Below are 26,245 nucleotides of genomic sequence, written 5' to 3' on the forward strand. Positions count from 1 at the left end.
GATAATCTGTAAGGGCTGAAAAATACGCTTCCTCAATGTTATGACCTCATCATCTTATGAAAAACGCTATCCACGCATGAATTTTTTTAGGTCTGAAAACAAATGAAAGTCGCTTAAGGGCCAAATCTGGTGAATACGGTGGATGCTCCAACAATTCGAACTTGAATTCATGGATTTTAGCCATTGTCAAAATGCTCTTGTGATACAGTGCATTGTCCTGATAAAGAAGATTTTTTTTTCTTCTCCAAACCGGGTCTTTTTCACGATTTTTTTCCTTTAGCTGGTCTGAAAGGTTACAGTAGTATTCAGAATTTACTCTTTTACTAATTTGCAAGTAATTGACAAATAAAATTCCTTTCGCCTCCCAAAAAAGCTGATGCTAACACCTTCTTGACCGATTTCTGGAAACGAACTCGTTTCGGAGCCGAAGAACCAGGTTCACACCATTATTTAGCCTCTTGTTTTGATTCAGGATCCTGATGATAGACCCAAGTCAAGTGATGAATCGCCGCACAAAATCCACTTAATTCTTTCAAAAATGCTGTACATTTTGCTGGGATAGTCGCATTCGAATGTGTTTTTGTTGCACTGTTAGCAAATGCGGCACTCATTATGTACACAGCTTTCTGAAACCCAATACGCCAGTCAAAATATTGCTTACACTGCCCAATGAGATGCATAGGGCTTCTAAAAAATCTCTTTCAGTCACTCGGCGATTTTCCAATACGACATCCTGTATTTTTTCTACAATTTCTGGTGTTGTTTCTTTTTTTGGACGTCATTGACATGGATCGTCTTCAACGCTTGTACGGCCATGTTTAAATTCAACAACCCATCTTCCTACTGTACTTATTGAAGGCAAAGAGTCATTATATACTTTCAACATTCAACATTTCCTTTGCTTTTAAACCTTCCAAAAATAAAAATTCAATCAATGCACGATACTGGATTTTTTCCATTGTAAAAAAATACTGTGACACGTCTATACTAAATGGCTTGAAAACGAAGAATGAATTGACAGATTGGAGTGAAACTTGACATGCGTTTATATGAAGAGTGTACCAACATAACAAAAGATAATTTAGGCTAGTAGCAACGCACTGTCTTTTCGAATCGCAAAACTTATTGAGCCATCTAGTATTTCGTATTTTCGGATCAAGAAAGATACATCCACGCTTTAGTATATGCACGGAAGACTTTAGTACCTACTTATCGATATCTCATCCCCAATGCCGAAAAAGAGTCAATAAATCAGATCAATCTTTTTACTTTTTATTAGCCAGTTTAAGTCAACTGGAACGCGGCACTATAGATAGGAGTATCTCGACCATCTTGGCGTTCTCAAATGTATTATTGCAACACGAGTATCTGTTGCAGAAATCTGATTACATACATTTGTTTTATTTAACATTTGTTGTTCTTATTTAATTTTTATTATTTTTCTCGACAAGATGATGCAGATACAATTTTGCAAGTAGTCAATCTCGCTTAACCAGGAGCGTCTGTTTATCGCTGGACTTACTAAAGCCATCTTGTTGGTACGTCGTAAGATAAACTCGATAATTGTTGATCAAATTCTCCGGTTTACCTTGTTTATAAAAGCTCTATGCTGGCGTCGTCGCACAGATCACTCAGTGACTCATAGCGCAGCTACCAAACTCGTATTTTCCAGGGGAAATTGGAATGTTTTATATTTCAATTACCATTTTTTTTTCAATCCATCTACGAAGTACACATTCGCATACTTGAATCCAAAGATAGGCGACCTAGGGGAATCCCACCGCGTCATGCATGTACAGATTCGCAATTTAATAACTCAGTGCGAATACGACAATGCACATTTCGATTGACCTCAGAAATTTTGCTGAAGCGAAAACCCAGTGGCTGGGCTATAATATATGTAAATGTGTAACTTGATACCAATAATTATAATCTTTGGGGAGATCTTCAGATTCCAAATAAGCTTGGAAAGTTTAGTGCGAATTATTTATTACACTTTGGTCTATGGAGCTATAATTTTGTGTAAACATTCTTTCATTTTCAAATGCCCTTCAAAAATTAGATGCAGAATTGCTTAGTTGGAGGCAAAAGACTATCAATGTGGAGCTCTTTTTTGAACAACAAATAATTTTATTTATTTGTTCGTCGAAAATAACGTTTTTAAATTATTGTAAACAAAGGCATCAAAAACAAGAATTGCTGGCAAAAGTTCTACTAACTTGTGCACTTCAATGCACAAAACAATGTAAACACAAAACCTTATTAAAATTGGTTTGCTGTCTGTCTGTCTGTCTTTTTTTTTATGGATGGAGGTGGAAATCTTACAAAGACATGCCGCGCCAGGTTGCAGCAGCGTGTGGGATTCTCAGCCACTAAAACCACCCCCACTTTCCCCTTTTTCCTTCCCCGCGGGACCGTCGCAAGGCATTACTTCGCGGGGTGGACTGCGCTTTAAGCGACCACGCTTTCCGTTCTTCGCGTCCTCCTTGCGCGCTCCGCTCTTCCAAGTTCCTCTCGTATTCTTTTGATTGCGGAGTTCACTGCACACCAGTTTCTCTCCGACTTCAACATTTCCCCGACGATGTTCTGCGGGTTGAGGTTGGCTTTCAAGGAGTCTTCCAGACTTCCCCTTTCTGAGAAAAATCATGGACCGTGGAACATAAAATGCTCCGGGTCCTCAGGTGTGCAACTACATTCAGGACACAAGGGAGAATCATCCAGCCTGAATTGGTGCAGGTACTTCCTGTAACCACCATTTCCTGACAGGAATTGCGTAAGATGGTAGTTAATCTCACCGTATCGTCGCTGGATCGACTCCTCAATACGGGGAATCAAACTGTGGGTCCAGCGACCCCTCTGCGAATCGTTCCACCGTTTCTGCCACTTCTCCAGTGACTCTCGCCTTGAAGCCTTTCGGTATTCTGCATCCTTTTCAGGAGGATTCATTTTCCTTGTCTCGTACAGGCAGCGTGCCTCACTTGCCAGAATGTCTATCGGGATCATTCCCGCAATAACACACACTGCCTCGGCTGATATTAATCTGAAGGCGCTGCACACCCTTAGCGCCACTAAGCGGTAAGTCATATTTACCCTCCTACGATTACTCTCACACGCTAGTGCTTAGTCCCAAACCAGTGCCGCATATAATAGTGTGGAGCGAACCACTCCGGCCACAAGTAATCTGCGACTGTATCTTGGGCCTTCAATGTTAGCCATCATCCGCGCTAATAATCCGCTGTTATTTGCCGCTTTCTCACAGGCATAGTCCAGATGTCCCTTGAAATTGATTTTAGCGTCAATCATCATCCCTAGGTATTTGATAACCGGCTTCGAAGTGATCACGTGAGCACCAACACGAATATTAACCGTATTCCTCTTCCGACGCTTGGTAATCAAGACCGCCTCCGTCTTTTGTTCCGGAAGATCAAGCTGAACCATCTCCAGCCATACTTTTTTGACGCTAATGGTTTCGTTAGCGTACATTTCAACGTTCAAGGTTGTTTCAGGACGAAAACCACAGCTAAATCATCAGCGAAGCCGATTATCGTGGCCTCCATTGTACATGACGTTCCACAGGAGAACACCCAACACCGAGCCATGTGGTACTCCTGCGGTGACGGTGTACTGCTTAGATCCCTCACCCGTGTCGTACCAAAGTGTCCTCCCAGAAAGGTAGCTGTTGAGTAGCTTAGTCAAATAACTAGGGATACCCGTTTTGGCCAGTGAGCTTTTTATCCACTCCCAGCTTGCGGAATTGAACGCATTTTTGATGTACAACGTCACCACGGCACAGCATTTTTTAGACGACATCGCGTTTCGAGCCAGCTTCAAAACAACGTCTGCAACGTCGATCGTTGAGTGGACTTGACGAAATCCAAATTGTCGCTCCGATAGTCCATCCTTATATTCGATGATAGGGAGCAGTCTGTTGTAGATGACCCTTTCGAGCATCTTTCCTGTCCTAGGCGCTTATTCGGCTTCAGGAGCAAAATTAGTTTTTGCCTCTTCCACAGGTCGGGCAAAACTCCTTCTATCATGCATGTTTCAAACACGCCGATAAACCAATCAGGTCTGGTCTCAATAGCGAATTTAAGGGCTCTATTGAGAACAGCATCCAGACCGGGTGCTTTGTTATCACCAATTCTCCGGCAAATTTGCGTAAGTTCCTCCTCAATTACCGCAGGTATGGTGTAGATGTCCAATGCTTGCTTGTGTTGTTTGCGCTCCCCTTTATCCGGGGGAAGAGCGCCGTCACGGTATCGAGCAGAAGATGCGGGCGGGTCAGTTGTGGTGTTCGCCTTCTCATCTTCTTCATAACTATCCTGTACGCTGTTTCCCGGGGGCTTCGGTCTGCCTCTGTGCAAAGTTCCTTGAAGCATTCTCGCTTGCTGGTCCGTATAGCCTGCTTAAGCCTACCTCGAAGGTTCACATATATATAGCCGTCTCTCGTCGCAGTCTGGTCTTCCTCTAGATCGTTGGCAAATCCTTCTAGCACGAAAACATGCGTCCCGTAACCCGGCGATCTCTTCATTCCACCAATAGTTTGAGCGCCTTTTTGCGAGAACTCGTCGCCTCGGCATAGCAGCGTCGCATGCTCTCGTTATGCGTCCCATCATTTGCTCTACCTTTTCCGTAGCCGCACCACCGGGATTTTGGCCTCCCAATAGTATCCTCCGCAAGCCCTTCCACGGACCAGCCTCGGTTTCCAGCCTCACAGGAACGCACATCGACGCATGGCCCATATTCGATCTGGAGGAAAATCGCCTGATGGTCGCTTTGAGTATAATGCTCACTGACAAACCATGTCCTTCAACTCGCCAATGTGGTACGAGTACAAGGCCTTGATGACCGCTTGGCTCTCACTGGAATACACTGGTGATACCTGGGAGACCATGCGACTTGGATACACCGTGTGTATTAAAAAAAAACCCCGCGCCGACTCCACAGGCCATCTTTGATCCGTCAGTAAAGAATACTGAATCATAACCTTGAAACACGCCGCCGGTCTTTCACTTTGCCCTAGTTAGAAAGTCCACAGCAAATTTTCTCGAGAAATTCAGCTTGCGTATGGCATAGTCCATGGGGAATGCCCAGATTTCCCGTGGTACTTTGTCTCGGATGTTGCTGTGGCCGTTGGACTTGGCTGACCAAGATCTGGACTTACGTATTCTGACGGCACTGCACGCTGCAACGTATTTAATGTGGAGGTCTAGGAGGAGGAGATGCAGGAGTACATTGTTGTCCAATGTTCGTAAAATTTTGTCCATTACTATTAACCAAAGCACCGGTGAGATGGCGCCAACCTGAAGCGTGCCTCTGTTCGCAACTCTGGTCAAGTGGTTGCCTCCCAGATCCGACTGGATTGTCCTGGTACTTAGCATGGATATAATCCAGTGCGTAAGATACAACTCCAATCCAATACCGGTCAAGGCTTTCTTGATGGCGTTGGCACTAACGTTGTTAAAAGCTCCCTCTATATCCACGAAGGCAGCTGGGGTATACAGCTTTCACTGCAACGACCGCTCAACCGAGCCAATTACCTCATGGAGCGCAGTTTCGGTGGATTTTCCTTTGAGGTAGGCATGCTGGTATTTTGAAAAAGGCGTTCTCTCCATAATCGCCCTTAAGTGAATGTTCAGGACGCGCTCTAGAGTCTTCAGCACGAAAGCGGTCAGGCTGATTGATCGAAAGTCCTTCGCGGACTCATGACCACGCCTGCCCGCTTTCGGTATGAAAACTACTCGTGGGCGTCTCCAGGACTGTGGTATGTATCCTAAGGAGGTGCAACTCCGGTAGTTCTCAACAAGTCACGGCACAACCCCTTCCTGCTGCTTCTGTAGCATGACTGGTACTATGCCATCTCGACTGGTGTTTTCGATGTTCTGACAATAGTCCAACCAGGAGCGCCTCTTTGGCGATCCTGATGGCCGACTTGTACTTCTTCAGGCAGTTTTTGTATGGCTACCAGATTTGATTCACCTTTTGGTGAAGAGTAGCGCCTACCGCTGTACTTGAGGCATCGACGAACACGACTAGGGGTGTATCTGGCTGAGGAAATGCCTGCAGTGTTGCATCAACAAGGTGTTGTTGACTGTCTGAAACGCATGGACCGCCTCAGCAAACCACGCAACCTCGCCGGAGTCTTTAGTTTTGGGCCCAGACAAGTGGGCGTTCAGGATAACTGGGTGATGAGCAATGCACTCGAGATGTTTTTAGTGCTCAGATTCTGAAGAGGAGCGACCAAGACATCATCCATGTAGACGAAACAAAAGTTCATGTTTCGTAAGATAGAAAGGGTGAACCTCTCCAAAGTCTGCGCAGCATTGCACAAGCCGAAATTCATTCTAGTGAATTTGAAGAGTCCGAAAGTTGTGCAGATAGCCCTCTTCGGAATGTCTCCGGGAGTGATAGGGACGCGATGGTACGGCTTGGTTAGATACGAGGTCGTAAAAACACGGCAGTTCGTAAGTGATTGCGCAAAATCTTGGATGAGTGAAATAAGATATCGGTCTGGAACCGTCTGAGCATTCAGACGCCTATAATCTCCACATGGCCGCCATTCGCCGTTTGGCTTAGGGACCAAATAAAGTGGAGTGGACCAACAGCTATGGATAGATGGTCTGTAGATGAAGCAAGGTACATCAAGTCTTCAAACTCTTTCTTCGGAAATGCAAGCTCCTGGGGTAAAAGTGGACGCACCTTTGAGAAGATTTGAGAGCCGGTAGTGTTGATGTGGTACTGCACATCGTCCTTAACTGGCTTAGAGAAACTACTTTCAGTAGTGATGTTGCCGTACTTTCGGAGGAGTGCGCGAATGCGGTGGTCGGCAACTTCCTCGAAACTTGTAGACAGAGTGTTATTTTGGCAGGTAGAAATCTTCCGTGACGAGTCCAATGGTCTCCTCGTCGAGACAGATGAGTGCATGGTTGAACCTGGTGGCGTCCGCTATGATGCCCGCCAGCGCAAATTGGCAGAACCACGCAGCCGGATTGCATTGCCAAAAGGGAGGCACCCGAACCGCGACTGCTCCAGCGGTCGTATTGCGCCTTCCACGGATTTATCCTCGTGTAACAAATTCCTACAGATTCAGGGAGAGAAGACAAGGAACGACACACTGGAGCGGAAAATGGTTGTGGACCAAATGAATTCGCCTTCGCCAACGTAACATTTTCCGCAGCCACGTGGAAAACGGTTTGGCAGAGACCGGAGGAAACAAACGACCGCAAAAAAAAACTGAAGAAACCTCCTGTCGACCGTAGCAGAATTTAAAAAAAAAATATAAAAGTAAATAATAATAATAATGAGAAAAAGAAGGAATTTAAGGTCCGGTACGGATAACCGCCCCCATCTTACCGCCCCATGTTGCACCAGAGATTCGTCGAGTGTTTCCCGCAATTCGCGCATATGACTGCGTAGCGAGCCGCAAACCAGTACCGCTTTATTACTCGTAGCGACACAATCCCGGCCACCATCAGGGAGCGTGTTCGAATTGAGGTCATCGGGGAAACTGGTGACCGAGAGTCGATAGGGGCATAGGCGGCGGCATCAACAACACCACGCCGCATTGCGGGCAACAGTTTCAGTACTCACCGAAGCACTCTTCTCCACCGTCCAGCTGAGCTTTCCGCTGAGGTTCGGGACGAATTCCAAAGAGCGTGTATAGAATTCTCGGATATGGATCCGTTGAATACACCAGGTATTCCCAGGCTCTATACATCTCCAGCAACTCGGGAAATTCTATCTCAAATCAATAATGAGATTGCACTTCGGCTGTGTGCTATGTCACTGCTGCAACTACAATCACGTGTGTATTGTGGTGCAGTTGCACGGTCAGAAGATTCGCTTTCGTGTTATTGGTTTGAGTGACCAAAGAGACCCACCATGGAAAATTCATCTGGAACGTCGGCGGGACTCACTTAGGCAGGACATTGCTAGACTAATTCAGATCAGCACTGGCAATGCTAGCAGACGGGTGAGAAATAAAATGCAGAGGGTTTACCGGAACTATGCCATCCACAGTGAGACACCCGTAGTTGGAATTCTGGACACACTAAAACAAAAACTTTCTGTCATATGCAGTCGGTTTCGACGGTATGGCGAAAGCCATTCCAGACGTGTCCAGAATGCAACATACGCGAGGAATCAGCAGAGCTTTTTCAGATCTCTCAACGAATCCCAACAGAGCGTCCAGCCAGTGTAGTTTTCGGTGACGGAAGCAAAAGAATATTGGGGTGGACTTTGCGGGTTACCCGCCCAGCATGCTGAATGGATCACCGCCATGCCAATACGCCTGGCATGAATTTTTGCGGCTGTTATCGAAGAGGAAGTTCGACGAGCCATAAACAGGTCGAAAAACTGGAGGGGCCCAGGTCTGGATCGGCTGCAGAATTTCTGGTATAAGAAATTTACCAGCGTACCCAATCGGTTGGTATGCAGTATCAATGAGGGCATGAGTCGGCCGGAGGAATTTCACTGCGGGGATTACCCACCTTATCTCTAAGAAGGCCACGGTGCAGGACCCCGCAGACACATGGCTGATTACTTGCTTACCAACCCTCTACAAACTCATCACGCCCATTATTAGTGGAAGGATCAATGCGCATCTCGAGATCAACAACATTCTGTCCGAGGAGCAGAAGGACTGCCGAGTTGGGTCAAGGGGTTGCAAAGAGCAACTCATTATCGACCCGGTAATTGTAGGACAAGCAACTAGAAGCCAAAGAAACCTCTTTATATCGATTATGCCAAGACTTTTCATAGCGTCCCGCATACCTGGCTAATCGATATCCTAAATCTGTATCGCATTGATCCGAAACTAATAAAGTTTTTGGCGACAGTCATGGAAGGGTGCCATACCACCTTATCAGTGCGTACATCTGAAGGTGCTAATACCTCAGAACCCATCCGTATACGGAAGGGCATCTTCCAGGGGGACTCATTGAATCCCCTTTGGTTTTGTATGGCACTGAACCCCCTTTCATCGCTTCTGAAAGAAGCTAGAGGGCATGGTTTTGCTATAAAGTATGGCCTACGTGCTAAGTGCGAACTGACACACTTGATGTACTTAGATGACATCAAGCGGTATGCTGGTACTGACAACCATCTTAGAAGTCTGTTGCAAATGATAGACATGTTCAACCGTGATATTCGGATGGAGTTTGGATTAGACAAGTGTAGATGAACCTGTCTTCGGACATCGGAAGTAGGAGCGTGGTTGGCGTCGCGGCACAACATCGTCGCCAAGTCGACTCGCTGCGCGCTTATTTTTACAGAAAAGAATCGGTGAGTCCCTTGCATGCGGCTGTCTGTAAGGGTGACTGTGGGCTGACTCCACTTAACTTGAAGAATCGATCTTTGCTTTGCCCGCTGGAACTGTTACTACTGTTAGGATTGGCTTTTTCTTTGGTAATGATCCACTAATTAGTTTCGCTATCTCGTATCAAAAAGTCACCGTCGTGACCGTATTGACTGAATACAGTATCACATTGATTTCGTGTTATGGCTCCATACTACCAGCTTTCAATCCTCACTCCACTGTAATATCTTTCACTGGGTTCAATGTTTCCATAAATATTCGATATTTTACAATTGGAAATTGCTGACAAAAAGACAATCCGAGGAAATTGCACGCCCGACTTTTCGAATCTTCAGACACTTTCGTGTAGCGGCGTAATTTAATTAAAACTGTTGAACCTAAAATGAAAATTTCACGGTTACATTAAAGAAAAACATAGATGGCTCGGCAGCAAATTATTTTGCTAGTATTCGTAGGTATCACTTCATATAAAAAATATGCATGGTTAAATTATTCATCATTAACGAAGTACGAAACGGAATATTTGATGCCTCTGAGGACACATGGGTCATTTTGCTGCGCTAAACGAATGTGATTATGCAACTTTTTTGTATGATCTAATATATCCCACAGTAAAAAGAGGTATACGCTGGGTTGTGTATCAGTTTTCATATGCATATTTTTATTACAGTGTTAACGACATATATAGTCATTAATCACGTTAAAAACAATCCACATTAGGTCATTGCTCTATCATCAAAAAATTACGCTAATTTACGCTTGGAAAAATCTGAAAGTCAAGTGTATATTCAATTAAATAGACTATATCAGTGTTAATGGAAGTCCCTTAGGTCAAAAATACAATTTTCCCGCAGTATTAACAAAATGCATTGGGAGAGAACCGGAGCGAAAACTGTCCATGAGCAGTTGTTCATCGGCAGAATGACTTTGGTAAGGTAGAATGTCGAATTTCCACCATTAACACAAAGGTTCAAGTATGCTGTTTAAAATATCCATCAAGTTAGTCAAACAGTAGTATAGGTCCCAGGGCGAAACGTGGATTGGTACCCATGATGAAGCATAAAACCTGGGAAACGCCTGATGAACCAACACCAACAGCTTTACTACCAAACCCTATCTCCACCTCCACGTGGTGACGGCTGGGAGTACTTTCTTTATGAAAAACTGCAGACGGAGAAGGATGAAGGCGAGTCTCCCGCGCCTAAAAACGGGACAAAATGTACCAACTGGTCCTCCAGGTTGGGGGTTGGGTAAGGCTGACAACCCTACACGGAACACCGATGTTACGAAGCCACGAAAGAAGCCTCGGACAGGACGGATCTTACAACGACTAACCTGGTAACGACAACGGATTAACGATTTGCGCATTTTCTCATGGAACGTACGCTCCCTGTACAGACCGAATGCTGCTGAGCAGCTAGCCGATACCCTGTCCCAATATTGGACTGATGTAACAGCGTTACAAGAGATGCGATGGGCAGGGACCGGTTACCTGGAGAAGAGCCGCTACACCATATACTATAGCGGCCATCCACCAAACCATGTGCTCGAAGTAGGTTTCTTAGTCAGCCAAAAAATGAAACCTGCTGTTATCGGCTTTGAAAATATAAGCGAACGGCTATGCACTCTGCGCTTGCGAGGCAAATTTAGAAATATAAGCCTCATTAACGCTCACGACTCTACAGAGGAGACTGCAAAGTCAGAGAAGGATACCTTCTATGAGGCAGTTGAGCGGACCCTCGAAGCCTGTCCCAGGTATGATATCAAAACCATACTTAGAGATTTCAACAGTCAAGTAGGGACAGAGCCCGTATTCCGGCGATACGTTGACTCCCTTAGCTTACACAGGGATACCAATGAACACGGATTACGCATTATCCAGTTAGCAGCATCACACGAAATGGTTGTTGGAAGTATCTGGTTTGCGCGGAAAGCGGTCCACAAACATACGTGGGCCTCTCCAGACGGGACCACTTTCAACCAAATTGACCACGTGCTGATTGAACGCCGCCACCTCTCAGCCTTGATGAATGTCAGAACATATAGGGAGGCCAATATAGACTCGGACCACTATCTCGTTGGCATGGTGCTCCGAGCTCGAATTACGACACCACCTAGAATCCCCTCTGACAATCAGGTGAGAGTTAATACTCAAGCCATCCACAACGCAGCCCTCCGCGACACCTATAAGAGGGAAATGGATGCCGCAATGACCGCAGTCAACAGAGGACCTGGAGATGAAGCATCAACAAATGATCTTCACAATCACCTGAAGAACGTTATCATTGATACGGCCACAAACATACTTGACTCCAGCCGCAAAAAAAGTTGGAATGGCTGGTTTGACGATGAATGTAGGCTAGCTACGGAACCGAAGAATACCGCATACCGAGTAATGTTACATTCTCAAAGAACGCGGGCACGCGCAGAGACTTATCACAAACTCCGTCGAGCGGAGAGCCAAATTGGTTAAATATGAAGGCGACCAATTACACCAAGTGGTTCATCAACTTGTGCTCAAGGTATGGGACAGCGAATCAATGCCTGACGATTGGCAAAGAGGCATTATCCGTCTCATACATAAAAAGGGAGATATTACACAATGCAGCAATTATAGAGGTATCACGTTGCTGAGTACCATCTATAAGATATTCTCCGCTATCTTGCTAGGCTGGATAGCCCCATACGCCCAGAACATCATTGGCCCATACCAAAGAGGCTTCACTCCAGGCAAATCAGCAACAGATCACATTTTCTCTGTGCGGCAAGCGATGGAAAAACTGTTGGAATATGGACAACAGTTGCACCATCTATTCATCGACTTTAAAGCCGCCTATGATAGCATAGCCAGGGTAAAACTGTACACGGCTATTAGAGAATTCGGTATCCCGACGAAATTAATAAGACTGACTAGGCTGACCCTGACCAATGTACGAGGCCAGATGAAAGGAGCAGGATCACTCTCAAGGCCATTCGACATCAACAACGGTCTACGAGAAGGGGATGCCTATCATACGTCCTTTTTAACCTGACCCTCGAGAAAGTGATCCATGATGCTGAGGTAAATGCAAGAGGTAGGATCCTCTTTAAATCCACCCAACTACTGGCCTATGCTGACGATATCGACATCATGGGAAGAACCACCCGAGACGTACAAACTGCCTTCATCCAGATCGAGCAGGAGGCGCGTGATCTTGGGCTGCATATCAATGAAGGCAAGACAAAGTGGCAACGTCAGCATCGAAAACCAACCAACCAACAACATCAAACCGCACTGGTCAAACAGAAAGAATAAGGATAGGAGAATACAACTTTGAGACTGTTAACAATTTCTCCTATCTAGGGTCGAAAATCACAGCCAACAGAGCCTATTTCAGCTTACAAAAACTTTTCCGCTCGAAACGTCTCACCATAGGGTCAAAGCTCTTACTGTACAAGACTATGATCTTGCCAGTCCTCATGTATTCCTCGGAAACTTGGGTTCTTAGGAAGAAAAATTGCGAACTCTTGGCCGCGTTCGAGAGAAGAATCCTCCGAAGAATTTTTGGCTGGACGATTCCGTAGCCTACACAATGGCGAAATCTATGAGCGATACCATGACCGTCCGGTTGAGGATAAAATCCGGCTCAATAAGTTATGGTGGGCGGGTCACTTAATCCGTATGGATTAGATGATCCCACCCGGAAAGTCTATAAGGGCAATATCTATGGTAGCAAAAAAAAAAAAGACGAGGCAGACCCCGCCTAAGATGGAGCGATGGCGTAGGTCAGGACGCCAGATAGCTTTTAGGGATATCGAATTGGTGGACCTCGGCGCAAAACCGGGATGTCTGGAGTTCCTTATTAAGGCAGGCCTAGATCGGATACCGGTTGTTGCGCCATTGATGATGATGATTTTCTTTAATAGATATCAACATTGATTCTTACGAATTTTTGGAAAAAAAGTATTGAAAATTTAAAAAGATATTAATTTATTAAAGTTTTTTGTCTCAATTGCCCCCAATCTCACCTATGCAAGTAAATTACAATTATATGCTAGAACCTAACATAGTCAGACACACATTATAAGTATTAAATTTTCTACGTTACATAAATTCTACTCTACTACACCAACTTCTAAGATCGGGTGGAGGGCCTCATTTAATTTTTTTCGCCCGGAGCCTATGAGAGGCTTAGCCCCAGTGGCTGGGCTGAGAAAGCCCAAATAAAATGTCAACAAATAGCGGACCACAGAAAAGCAAGGGAGGTCCTCGAGCGAGTGAAAGCTCCTTAATACACAAGAAAGGAGAAGGTGCAAACCTTTCGCCTGAAAGATTTGGATGCGGAGGAATACGATGAGTTGTTTAAGAGACGCGAACTGAGGTCAAGCTCCTCTCAGTGTCTCGCCTTAACACCACGAGGAACGAATTCTCCCACACGTCCTGATGCAAATAAGCCCAGAGAGCCATGGAAGCGATCTGGTCGGTATCAACTCGCTGAGATGTAAAACCAATCGCTAAAATCACTCGGGAGTTAAAAACTTTATGTGCCAACTACAGAAGCAGAGGGAATCTTGCTTCGTACCATGGATGCCCTGCATACTGAGTGCTAAATTTCAAGCAAGCCGTTTAAAATGTTCATCAAGTTAGAACCATACATTTCAAAATAAAACTTTAAATAATCTTAAAATCTTTTATTTTCTTTACAATGTAATGTTATTTACATATTTTCGTATCCATCCTTTTTTGTTTAAGTAAGTATAAACTAGATAACAATAATTTATTGATATCTTAAATAATATTAGTCCTAAAATTCGTATTAGTATTATTAAATTAGATTTAAATTTAATTATATACATTGGAAATGCATTGAAATTATGCGATACCAGTCAAAGTCTTCTTACGCCATATGAATTTCATATGTTTTAGATTTTTCTTTGCATTTATTTAGTTCCAAATAAAGTTTAATTTAACCTATCAACAAAATTATATTAGTAATAAGTTTCAGCATAGTTTTACAATAGGTACATCTGACAATGAATCTAAGAGGACTGTGGTGTCCACGAAATATCGGAAGAAATGGGATCTTTATTTGGAATTTGAAATTTGATTCTATTTTGAGTAATAATTGTAAAAGCATACGGTTGCACATCATCGCTAAAATTCACATTATCCTCTTAAATTCATGTGTATTATGTAAATTAATACATCGCTTTAAAAAATCTCACTAAATCATAGACTTTCATCTGCTACGCGCAGAAACATAAAATCTAATTTAACAACTTATTCAAATATACAACGTGATCGATATAAAGCTGAAAAAAATCAACTTGCCAATATGAAGTTAACATTGTTTCCTTTTTCACATGGAAGCAAGCAAAGCACTTGTTAATTAATTTTTAATTAAAAAACAAAATAATCTTTTAAAATTAAGGAAACCCTCAACGAGCATTCCCGAAATTCTCATTCCTATTTCGAAAGAAACAACATTTTTTTCTTGATTTTATTTCATTTCATATCGAACTGCCCAAAGGAAAATTTACCCCCACCAAAGGAGGCAATTTGATCCATGAACAGCAACTCTGAATGCTAGTTAGAATTGTCACCTATTTCCGGATCAGCAATTTGGATCATCATTTTCTCATCTGAACTATCATTACTGTCGGAGGAATGGGATTGTGTTGACGTTGCAGCTTCCTGAAATGAAGAGAAAGAGGAATATGTGTAAAGGACTCATATTAAAAAGGAAAAATTTGAGTCAAAACATTTATCAAGCAAATTGGCCAACAAAGTTTTGTAATTGATCTGAAACGCTCTACCAACGTAAGAAGTGATAATGGACTGAGATCCCAAAGGTAGAGAACAAAGACAACTTTTCAAAATGATAACTTTACAAATAATAACAACACAAAATAAAAAAAATAATAATAACCTGTGCATAAGTGAGTTGTTTGATGCTGTAGAGCGGTGGCGGAGGCGGTGGAGTGGACGGCGACGATTGGTTGTGCTGATGCAAAGCCGGCGACACCCAAATTAAAGAATTATTTGAATGCATCGGTGTCGACGCGGCAGAAGTAACATTTCCTTCAGCATTTCCCTTCTTTTAAACAAATAAATTAATTATAGAATTTTAACACGCAAATTAAGGTTGATTTGAACTAACCGTTGTGACTTCGAGTACAACTGTACTATCATCAGTTTCCGCCTCTTCTGAACCCTCCATTTTCGATCCCATTACAAGCCTATTACCATCAACTTTCATTTCCATTTCATTTTTCATCTCGACCATTGAATCAAACTAATAAATAAAAAAAAGAAATATAAAAATAATAATTAGATGAACAATATAAATAATAAATTTAAATTAAAGGTTCCTATGAGCTATTATTGAACTATTACTGTAGCTTTTCCCACTTAATCCGTATGGGAGCGGATCGGCTTTGCGACATTGACAACATTTTCTTTGCCTTGTCCAGTGACAATCTGCAATATTCCTACGTTTTCTCCCGCCCTAACACTCCTTAGCTTCACCCAATTTACTGCAGGGTTTACCAATGGAGACGCCCCTTTTCTAAAACGGCATTATAAACAAACGCGTGATGTTATCCTCAAGTGTCAAAGCGCGTTTTGACAGTCAAGGTCTGCCATTTTACCATATCGAAGTACACGCCCCAAGAACGTCTCCAAATTATCAAAATTTATTTTAAAAATAATGAGTCGGTTACGATTTGTTTAGGTAAATTGAGCGGAATCTACGGTCGCCATAATCGTCCAGATAAGAAGACCATTGTTCGTATGGTGGAAAAGTTTGAGTCTAAATCTACTCTACTGGATGTGAATCCACCAAACAGAATGCGAAAGAAGCAATCCGAAGAAAATATCGCGGGTGTTTTATCCAGCTTTACCGGGGATGAGAATAAGTCCATTCCACGTCGATCTGAAGAGCTTGGGCTCTCAAAAATGACATTGTCGCGTATCTTACGCAATGATCTTGGCCCACATCCCTTCGAAATTCTCCTCTCACAAGAATTTTTGCCGTCTGACCCGTGAAAACTCCGTGGGTTCACAAATTGGACTCTGAACCAGCTGGCTGCGGATGCCGAATTTCACAAGAAAATCATCTTTACCGATGAGGCTCACTTTTGGCTGAATGGATTCATCAATAAACAAAATTGTCCTTGGTCATAAAATATTGGAAAACCCTTTACATTCAAAAAAATTGACTGTTTGGGTTGGCATTCATGCTGGCGGAGTGATTGGACCCTTTTTCTTTTACAACGATGCTTGAAACACTTTCCACCTTCAACGGCGAACGCTACGGTACCACACTAACTGACTTTTTCTTCGAAGAAATCATTGGAATGGATTTGCACCACATTTGGTTTCAGCAAGACATCACAACTTGCCACACAGCCAGTGAAACAATCACACTACTGAAACGCAAATTCGGCAATAGGATTATTTCAAAAAACGGCCCCGTCAGTTGGTCGCCATGTTCGTCGTATTTAACACCGCCAGACTGCTTTCTTTGAGAATATGTTAAATCCATGGTCTACTCCATGTTAAATGCATGGTCTCCAACACTTGATGAGCTTCGCGACAACATTCAGCGTTCAATTGGCGAAATAAAGTCGAATGTTAGTTCGAAAGTTGTGGAAAATTAGGTTTCTCGTATTTGGTCCTGCCAGCGCTGGCAAGGCGGCCATATGAAGGATGTTGAGTTCCACAATTAATGGCATTAAATTTTCTTCAAAATAAAAAAAAGTATTGAAAAATATCTAAACGTTGCGTTTTAATTGAAGTTTAAAAAAGGGGCGTCGCTAATTGGAAACACGTTACTTTCAATTTACTCATTCCCATCCCTACATTCCATTTTTAATTTTATTTATTTTATAAAAAACCTAACAACTGGCCCCTTTCCCCTAATCCCAAGAATTCGTTTACATTTGCATAATGACAAGCTTCAATATTTGCGAGCGAAACTTCACGATCAATTTCGCCATCTTTTTAGGTTTTTGAGACAGCTCTTCCCTCTTGCTCGTCTCCGGCCCTCACGTTGGTCGTTTGACTATCGACAAGCCATTCCATCCATACAAGGCCTTGTCTCAGATGGAACGAAGGCGTAGGCCAGACGCCAGACGCCAACTTTTAGGGATATCGAATTAGCGGACCCCGAAGCAAGGCATGTCGGTACAATCTTGGTTGCTGTCCCCTTAATATGATCTATCGTTTTTCTTAAGGGACATAACAGTTAGAGCTCCAGTAATTTCTTTTAAAAATTTTTTTAATTTTTAATCAATAGTATTATATTCGCAGAATATTTCCCCAAAATTTCAAAGCGAAATTCGAAAAAGTGTAGAAGTTAGAGCCCTGTGAACACTGCGCGTCTACCATCAGAATGAGCGAGGGACCCTTTTGAAACAGTTTTGCAGTGTAACGGGTTAAAGCTCTACTCAAGTATCGTCTGCGATCTTTAACTTTAACCATTCGGGGAGGAGCCCAAGTAGTTAGTTCAGACGCCCCATCGTACATTATGCTTGCGTCCTAAATAATAGCCATCAGAAAGTTGCTGGACGAGGTGAGAACGGCTACTGGCCGATGTACATTGGGATACACTGGGAGTTCCCGGCACCGGCAACAGCTCTTTACCGGCGTCTATGAAATCATATGAGGCTAATTCGGCCAAGATGTTAGTTGTGGTGTGTATCAGGAGGGAGCCCCTTCGGAGCTCTGGCTGGATAGTGTGTATTGAACCGGTATTAGTACACCGCTTCACCCCAATAAAGTGCTGATCCGTGCATGAATTTCGGAATCAACTAAGAGTAGGCTATGCCCCAGAAAACTTGGGTAGAGGCTTTGTCCCCAAGGGTCCACCCGTTCTTAGATAATGCCGCTCGATGCCTTCCACACGATGTGTCGGTACTCGTAAACAGATGCAGCTACAGGTGTGAGGACGTCAACTCAAATAGCCTGTAGTGCTCCTGTTTCGGAAGCAGTCCTGAAAAAATCGCTGAACTTGGCCAGTCGGCAGTTGCATTTGGACATAACCTTAATGGGAAAGATGTGCATTGTTCTTACTAGATTCGAAGCCGTGTAAAGCGCATGCGGTCAGTAACTTTTCTCCAGAAAAACCTCAGCAAAATGGGACTCGCATTTCCTTTTACAGGCGATCATGGGCTACAACAAAAAATGCACCAAAAGTAGAAACAACCGCATTTCCTGTTGGGAACACTATAAACGCAAAACAGACCATAGACTATCTTGTTGTTGAGCGAACTGAAAAAAACCGAAAAGAGGAAGACATGTCTCTATGCAGGTAGTCTCCAGAGAGTCTCCAAAAAGCAAAGAAAAATAAGGGGAAGTAACAAGCTGCGCTGTTAGCAAAGCGTTTACCAAAAGCCAAAACGGATATAAATGGTGGAACACCAATGAAGGAAAAAGAGCTAGACCGCCTGCTCTGCTAATTAGTCGGACACTTTCATAAGTTCTCAACGAAATCCATCATAAAATCAAGCACGAAGACAATGGAGGAGAAGTCTCTTCTATACAGAAAAAGAAAGGTGGTGGAGTCCTCATTGAATTAAGTCCGAAAACAAGAGTACGTTACACCATCCGGTCAATATATAATGAAAGAGAAGACTCTGATTTATATTCTAGAGCCTACGTGCTATTTGGATATCTGAGGTCTTGACTGTCTTACAGAAAAGGTAGTAGTTGAAGAATATGAAGAAGTAACCAAATCCTGGATAATTATCACCTCTGTAAATTGCCAAAAGCTTGCTGCGGTGGAAGTTGCCAAGTAATGCGCGAGGAAATTCTTTAACAGCGGAAAAATCAGAATTGGTTAAGTAGAACGTAAGGTACAAATGCGGATAGTCCCCACCAAGTATTACAGGTGCTTAGAGTCTGAGCGCACGTCTACAACCTGCCAGTAACATGAGGGCAGCATGCCGCAGATGCAGCCAGATAGACCACAAAGCTTAGATCGGCAACAAAATGGAGAGTTGAATTCTATGCAGGGATAGTAACACGTCTGGTGAGAGCGTTGCACATACTGCAAGCTAGATCTCACAGTAACTTGCCCCAAAGTGGAATGATCACCTCACATATCACGTTTTTCGAGCGAATCTAAGTTAAACGGAGTTTTTGGCGACTAACCTTAAGAAAGGAAGCGTCCGGATAGCTGAGTGGTTAGAACGCTAGGCTGTCTTACGAAAGGTCGCTGTTCAAATCTCACTGGTGGCAATGAGATTTGTATCGTGATTTCACGTCGGATTCCAGTCGGCTCAGCTGTGAATGAGTACCTTAGTCAAATCAGGGTAATAATCTCAGTCGAGTCCAATGCTGATCACATTGCCTCCTACAGGGTACTGTAATCCTGTAGTGTACCACGAAGTGCTCTAACACATTTCAAGGCCCTAATCCAATATGGATCGTTGCGTTGTTGGATTATTAACCTCAAGGAAACAGGTACTATCGCTTTTTGCAATAGCGACGTGCCCAGAACTGAGTGATCGAAGTATCTCGGATCTATCACCCAACGATGAACTGCAATGTCAAGCTACTTCACACATCAGTGTAACTTGGATGAAATGGCGGGCCATAGTTGGGGATTTTTGCGTTTGACACATCAACAAATGTCCCAAAGATAATAAAATCAAAATCCACCGCTGTATTGTTCGCTCTAGTTTCGTGTGCTGACCGACTACCAAAGACAATGGCCCCGCCCCGACATTAGGCTTGAGTCAATGGAATAACACATCTTCCACCTGCATCCCGAGCTCCTCTCCTACCCACTCGGATGGCCTTCTACTGCAAGTCCCCCGCCTAAGCAACTTTTCGTTACCAGACTTGCCTCTACTTCTACTTCTTTTGATGAAGTTCTTAATTACTTCTTAATCAGAAGTAAAGCTGGTTTTTCTCCGTCACCTCTTTCGTCCGTGAAACTGACGAAAGATGGCTCCTTCGACCGCATAATTGCATCCTCCAAAGTGACGTAACCAGATGACGGCTTAGAAGCCGGCGCCCCCGCAAAAGTATTCATTAAGCCTTACCAGCGGAATAAATTACGAACAAATTTACGTGTCGTCCGCCTGCCTCGCCGCCAACATAAACAACTTGCCAAGTAGCCTAAGTCATTATTATCAAAATGTGGGAGGCCTATGTACCAAGCTGTCGTGTTTCAACCTTTCTGCCCTGGCTTTCCAACACCATCTCAACTGTATCACTGAAAAGCTGTTGAATGATAGGATTTTAAGCTCTAAGCTCCATGAGGAGTTCTCTGTCTTTCGCTGCGACAGAGATTGCGCAGCTTCAGGTAAATCAGCTGATGAAGGTGCCTTGATCGCGGTTAAGTCCCCCTACGAGCCGAATCCATCTTTTCTTCATATTCTACCCTCCCCCTATGATTTTGTCACCTTACGTGTTTTCCCTCCCAATGCCGGTCCTTTTATTATTTATTGCGTATATTTCCTTTGCCTCTGTCCCCCCTATCTGCGCAATTAATTGCTCGAGTCTTTCAGAAGTCCTTACTTTAACATTCCCTTGTCCTCCCTTTATTGTCTGTGCTGACTTTAACCACCCTTTGCTCTTCTAGCCTCACATTCCCGGCCCGCCACAACTTCCAAATTGTTCATCTCATCCGTCTCTCCCTTTACTCACTTTCATGAACACCTGTGCTGCTCTTCAGTTCAACCGCACCACAAATGATTTTAATCGCACTCTCGATCTAGTTCGCTCCAACATGCTAGAACGGCTCGTTTCTCAATCTTCTCTTGCTCTTCCCTATGTTGCTCCTGACGCCCATCATCCTGCTTTTGAATTCAAGGTACTACTGCCACGCCTCAACCCCCATACTATGCGCAAACCCTTTAAGCTCAACTTTCTTAACGGCAACTTTAAGGGTTTAAATTTAGCTCTGAGGTCAATCAACTGGGCTACCATTCTCTCACCATTAACCTGCGACAAAGCCATCCCCTCCTTTTATTCCATTCTATCTGACCTCTAGTCCTCCTAGACCTAGTTACGTTCCTTCCTCCCTCAAATCCCTGAACTCCTACCCATTATGTTTCACCACTGAAATCCATAAAAAACTCCGTCTGAAGCAAGCTGCCAGGAAAAAGTTTTTATCCACCAGAAGCCATGCAGACTTTGACCATTTTAGTGCCCTGTGATCTTCAATTAAGTCGCTAATAGTTAAGTCTAGGGAGGATTATTTTACATCCGTAACGCCCGCAATGCCTCCCAATCCCCTCTGACTTTCATTAAATTCTCTGGCTCCACTCCTCAGTTATCCTGTGATTTACTTTGCAGTTACTTCTCCTCGATGTATATCTCCTCTCCCTCTTCTTCCTCTCTCTCGCTCCCTTCTGAGTACAGCTTCCTCCGAATCTCGTGCCATTCCCTTCCTTACTCCCTTTTTGCTGCAGTCCTTCATTGACAACCTTGATGCCAATGTCGGACCCGGCCTCGATTTTCCAGTGAGACTAGGTCAGCAAAGCTCTCTATGGTTCTGAGTGTTGGCCGACTATAAAAGACAATGAACGGCGGCTTGAAGTAATGGAGACGAAGATGTTGCGTTGGACTAGTGGCGTGACACGTTTGGATCACATCCAAAATAAGGATATCCGCGATCGTTATGGGGTTGCACCGATCGTGGAAAAATTGCGAAAGAGGCGTCTTCGATGGTATGGTCACGTAATTCGTCCTAACGAGAATTTACTTGCCAAGAGGCGGGCCAAAACAACGGTGGCTTGATACGCTGGATAGGGATTTAAAAGCCTCTAGATTGCACCCAGATCAGGCATTCGATAGGGCTAAATTGTGAAACCGATCACGACGAGCCGACCCCGTTTGTGAACGGGACAAAGGCTTAAGAAAAAGAAGAAGAAGAATGCAAGCTCTTGGTTTCTTCCAGGAGGGATCCTAAAGTATAATACACCCATGGTTCCCGAGTTAGAGCTATTCCAATGTTATCTTTGGACATTACCCTTGCAATTGGGCAAGCACCCAATTTAAACCCAAACCAAATGCTAGTTTAACCTCAGCCCGCTTCGGCCTGAATTTTACAAAGCGGTTTTGTTTTCATTATAATTCACACACATGTCGTATTTTTGAATCAATATAAGGAAGCAAATCCCAACTTGTAACCACTTTGGTCATTCTGCTCGCAGGGTAGAGATGAGGCAGCGTCTGATGAGTGGCCTCTGCCCTGGACGAAATCGCAAGTCATAATATATTGTAGTTTCACATAAAGATAGAGAAGGAGACGCCTCAGAAGCTTGGATGGCGAAAGCTTTCAGCTTATAGCCACAAAGGCCAGTATTTCCAGAGAGCTTTAAAAGGCAGTCTCACCTACGAGACGACCAACCCCAAAACGAACACAAGAAACGACAAGCTGTTGGGGTATACTACCAAAATCGAAGATAGGAAGCTCTACTCTACAAAGTTGAATGGGAATGAGAAGCTAAAATTTTAAAAGCGAACTCAAATGCACATGCCTAGACAAGAACAAAGTTAAGATGCTAATGCAACTCTTCCCAAAACACCAAGACTAAACTGGGAGTCGAGAAAGGCTACCTTCCACAGATTTTATTAGATGAAGGCAAACAAATGCTGACGCCCGACGTCGGGTGTCATTTGTGACGACTTACCGAATTTAAGAGTCCTCCTCTACTCTCAATCTGCAGAACTCTCGGATGGCCAAAATGCCATCTCAACCACTGTCCCACAAGCCGGCTTACCTTCACGGCCAATTTCGCCATTTTTATTACGTTTTGGAATTGATCTTGTCTAAATCGAATGATCATTTGATCATCTCGCAAACCCTCAGATCCATCAGTCGTGGTGATTTGAGGACGTCTCAACTCCATCCGAACCAAACTTATAATCGAGAAAAGTGAAAAACCCAATCTAGACAAGTTAATCCCGACGCTGAATAGTGGTAAAGAAAAACTGCTAAAAAAAACTAGAACCTATGTAAGGGTTTCAGAATGTCCTTCCCGAAATAGCAGGCAAGACTATGACACTCGACACCAAGTGTTTTCTAACGCTTTTCAACGACCAGAATACCGAACCTCTCCAAACGAATTTTCAAAATAAAATTCAACAATAAGAAATGCAACTCAATTGTTTATACTCACATTATTTCTTGGTTTGTTGTGAGTCTTGATGTGCTTGGACAAGTGGTCGCTGCGCATAAATTTCTTGTTACACTCGCTGCATTGGAAACGTTTTTCGCCGGTATGAGTCCGACGATGTCGTTGCAATTCATCGGATCTTGTGAAGCGCTTACCACAGAACAACCATGAGCACACAAATGGTCGCTCACCTGAAATAATAAAATTACAAATTGAACGTTGGAGAGTAAAACCATTTAATAGTGTCAATCTCCTGACTTTCGTGCATGTGCAAATGTTCCGACTGAGTTTTTGCCGTAGTTTTTTTGAGTAGACTTCAAGAGTCCCCGAAAGAAATTTGGGGAAACCTGTGTTAACAATGGTGCCATCTACTATTTTTCAGTTACGCTAAAATTATTCATTTAACAAAGGTAGAAATCATCATCAAGTCATTCAGTTTTATCTAAGTGACCACTGCAATGACATTATGGCAAAACTCAGTTGGAACATCTGCATTCGTGATACACTACTTCTGTGTTGTGTTTCGAAAAATTAAAGAACAAATTGTCTGCCCTTAATTCCTTCATTACAGGTTCATATTACAATTTCAAATAAATACGGTTTTTCGGAGAATAGTCTGCCAAAATTTTGTAACTCCAGATTTTAACCTTTACTATGATTCGTCACGGGTATTAATGATTAATAAAGCGTAGTGGTTATGCTAATCCGGGTCAGTATGGATCATATGAAGTTATTTACAATGCTCTAAACCGAAGCCAATATTTTACACAAACTACAATGTTGCTTCGCGTTTTTATATCAATAAAGCATACGACACAAATGGCAAGGAAGATTGAGGGTTATTCAATGTGCGTATGGTTAAAAGCCGCAGAAATTATTAATTTTATGCTATCATTTCGCAGAGTCATAGTAAAGATTATACAAATAAAAGAAATAAAATTGAGATACAAACATAAACTCGTTAATTTTGACCAAACTAATCTCGGAATGAAGGGAACTAATTAAAAACATATCAAACCTGTATGCCATCTTAAATGGGCTCTCAAGTGTGACGTTTTGCCATATACCTTGTTGCATCCAGGAATATGACAAATGTGCTGTTTCTTTCGATCCGAATGTTTCTCTCCTTCCGTACAGTTTGGGCATGTGCATGCAACTCGTTTCAGTCTAGGCTTCACATCAATTCCATCATTCACATTGATATTTACGTTCACCGAGGTCTGATTTTGGGCTTGAGTAGGAGCAAACTGTTGTTGACTCGCGGCCATATGAATGGGTCCAGGGCCCGCGGATTCCAGGGAAGCAGGATGGGGTTGAGAATTGGGTGTAGATTGTGGAGCTTGCTGATGTTGGGCTTGTTGTTGCTGCTGCTGTTGCTGATGAGTCTGCTGTTGTTGTTGCTGATGCTGCTGTTGCTGGTGCTGAGTCTGAGCTTGTGGTGCGGCAGCAGTTGCATTCGTGCCAGGACTATGCATTAGCCATTTGATTTCGGTAGGCTCGGTTTTTATCGTGGTTATTTGTGGAGTTATTGATATGGGCGTAGTGGAAGCAGTTATCGCAGGATTATTGGTCGTTGCTGTCGGCGTACTAGATTGCGTTGTCAAATTTTGTCCAACATTAACGCCATTAGCTTGTATCACCTACACCAAAAAAACAATCGGAATTTTAGATATCGAATCATTAATGAACGTATTAGGTATTCACGTTACCTGCACATTACCTAATCCAGGAATATTTTGCACAGGGATCGCCTGTAAACCCGGTATGTTAGGCATCTGGATTATATTTGCAGCATTTGCAGGTCGAAATTGATGTAAAGCCTGCGTTGGAATCACAGTAATTTGTTGCCCCTGGGCATTTGTAATGGTTATCGGTTGTGCTTGAGTTCCTTCTTGACCTCCGGCAACAGCTTGAACATTGGACGAGGTGACATTGCTCAGTGAAGTTGATGACGCCGCATTCTGTGAATTCGTCACTGAAGCTAGATTCGGTGCAGCTTGCTGCAATATCACATTTGAAGGTGTAGCCGCTGTTTGGGCGGCATGCAATGCCATGGGATTAATTGGTGCCAGCTGAACTTGTTGAATTTGACCAGTTGGTGTTATTATATTCGCTACCTGTTAGAAGAAAAACAAATGTTAATGTTATTGTTTAGGATAAGTGATAATTGTTGTTGTTGTTGTTTTCCTTGACTACAACAAGGCTATGAATACCTAATTTCGTTTTTCTCTTATATGATCCGTGAGTGTATCTTAACCCCATTGTTTGCAAACATTTTTTCGTTTGAAGATTGAATGGTCCTGAGTTCTCCATCAACTCGATAGCGAACCGTGCTAGTTGCGAGGAGCAATTGACTCCTTCCTTTCAATGCACGGACAATTCTTTTTTTAGTGCAAAAAACAACTTTCAAGAAAAACTAGCGACAAAACCGTCAGCAAATTTTTTTTAAAGAAAAAATGATTGGATTGTCTTAAAAAGAATTACTCGTGCAGTAGCAGGAAAAGGTTGCTCCTCAAAATTAGGGTGGACCGCCATTAAGTAGATAGGGGACTACTCAAACAAAAAAGTATTTTTCTAGGCTTCAGTCACTTAACATTTGAGCAGGCGGTGTTTCGCTGAAATACACATGGAGCCAACAGTAACGGTAGCCGATTCCGATCGACCTGCTCCATAGGGCAGAAAGGGGGCTGCGTTACCTCTGCCCCGAAAATGCCAGCAATTTTTTGTTCATTTTATTATCAGTCAATCAAACCTAAACCTGAACGCAATGAGTATTCATGCATTAACTTGATTGTGAAGTGGACAGATGCCGAG

The 26,245-nt window shown here is 43.3% G+C and overlaps 1 protein-coding gene across 8 annotated transcripts in view; it reads right to left on the reverse strand.

Annotated features, from left to right (window-relative positions):
• Positions 1-14,618: 14,618 nt before the first annotated feature.
• LOC119654051 (transcription factor Sp4-like) overlaps positions 14,619-26,245 on the reverse strand; it is a 37,044-nt gene continuing 25,417 nt past the window's right edge. For 3 of the 8 annotated variants that reach the window (XM_038059213.1, XM_038059212.1, XM_038059217.1), the window contains 6 exons: positions 25,141-25,548; positions 24,450-25,071; positions 23,435-23,622; positions 15,457-15,591; positions 15,226-15,393; positions 14,619-14,990 (listed from right to left, as the gene is read on the reverse strand). In XM_038059213.1, the coding sequence (XP_037915141.1) occupies positions 14,883-14,990; positions 15,226-15,393; positions 15,457-15,591; positions 23,435-23,622; positions 24,450-25,071; positions 25,141-25,548 (1,629 nt within the window). In that variant the 3' untranslated portion in view covers positions 14,619-14,882. Of the gene's footprint in view, positions 14,991-15,225; positions 15,394-15,456; positions 15,592-23,434; positions 23,623-24,449; positions 25,072-25,140; positions 25,549-26,245 lie in introns of those variants that run through there. The other 5 variants (XM_038059214.1, XR_005249785.1, XR_005249786.1 and 2 more) reach the window with 5 other exon arrangements.

Source organism: Hermetia illucens, chromosome 4, assembly GCF_905115235.1.
Source record: "Hermetia illucens chromosome 4, iHerIll2.2.curated.20191125, whole genome shotgun sequence".
Classification (NCBI taxonomy): Eukaryota; Metazoa; Arthropoda; class Insecta; order Diptera; family Stratiomyidae; genus Hermetia; species Hermetia illucens.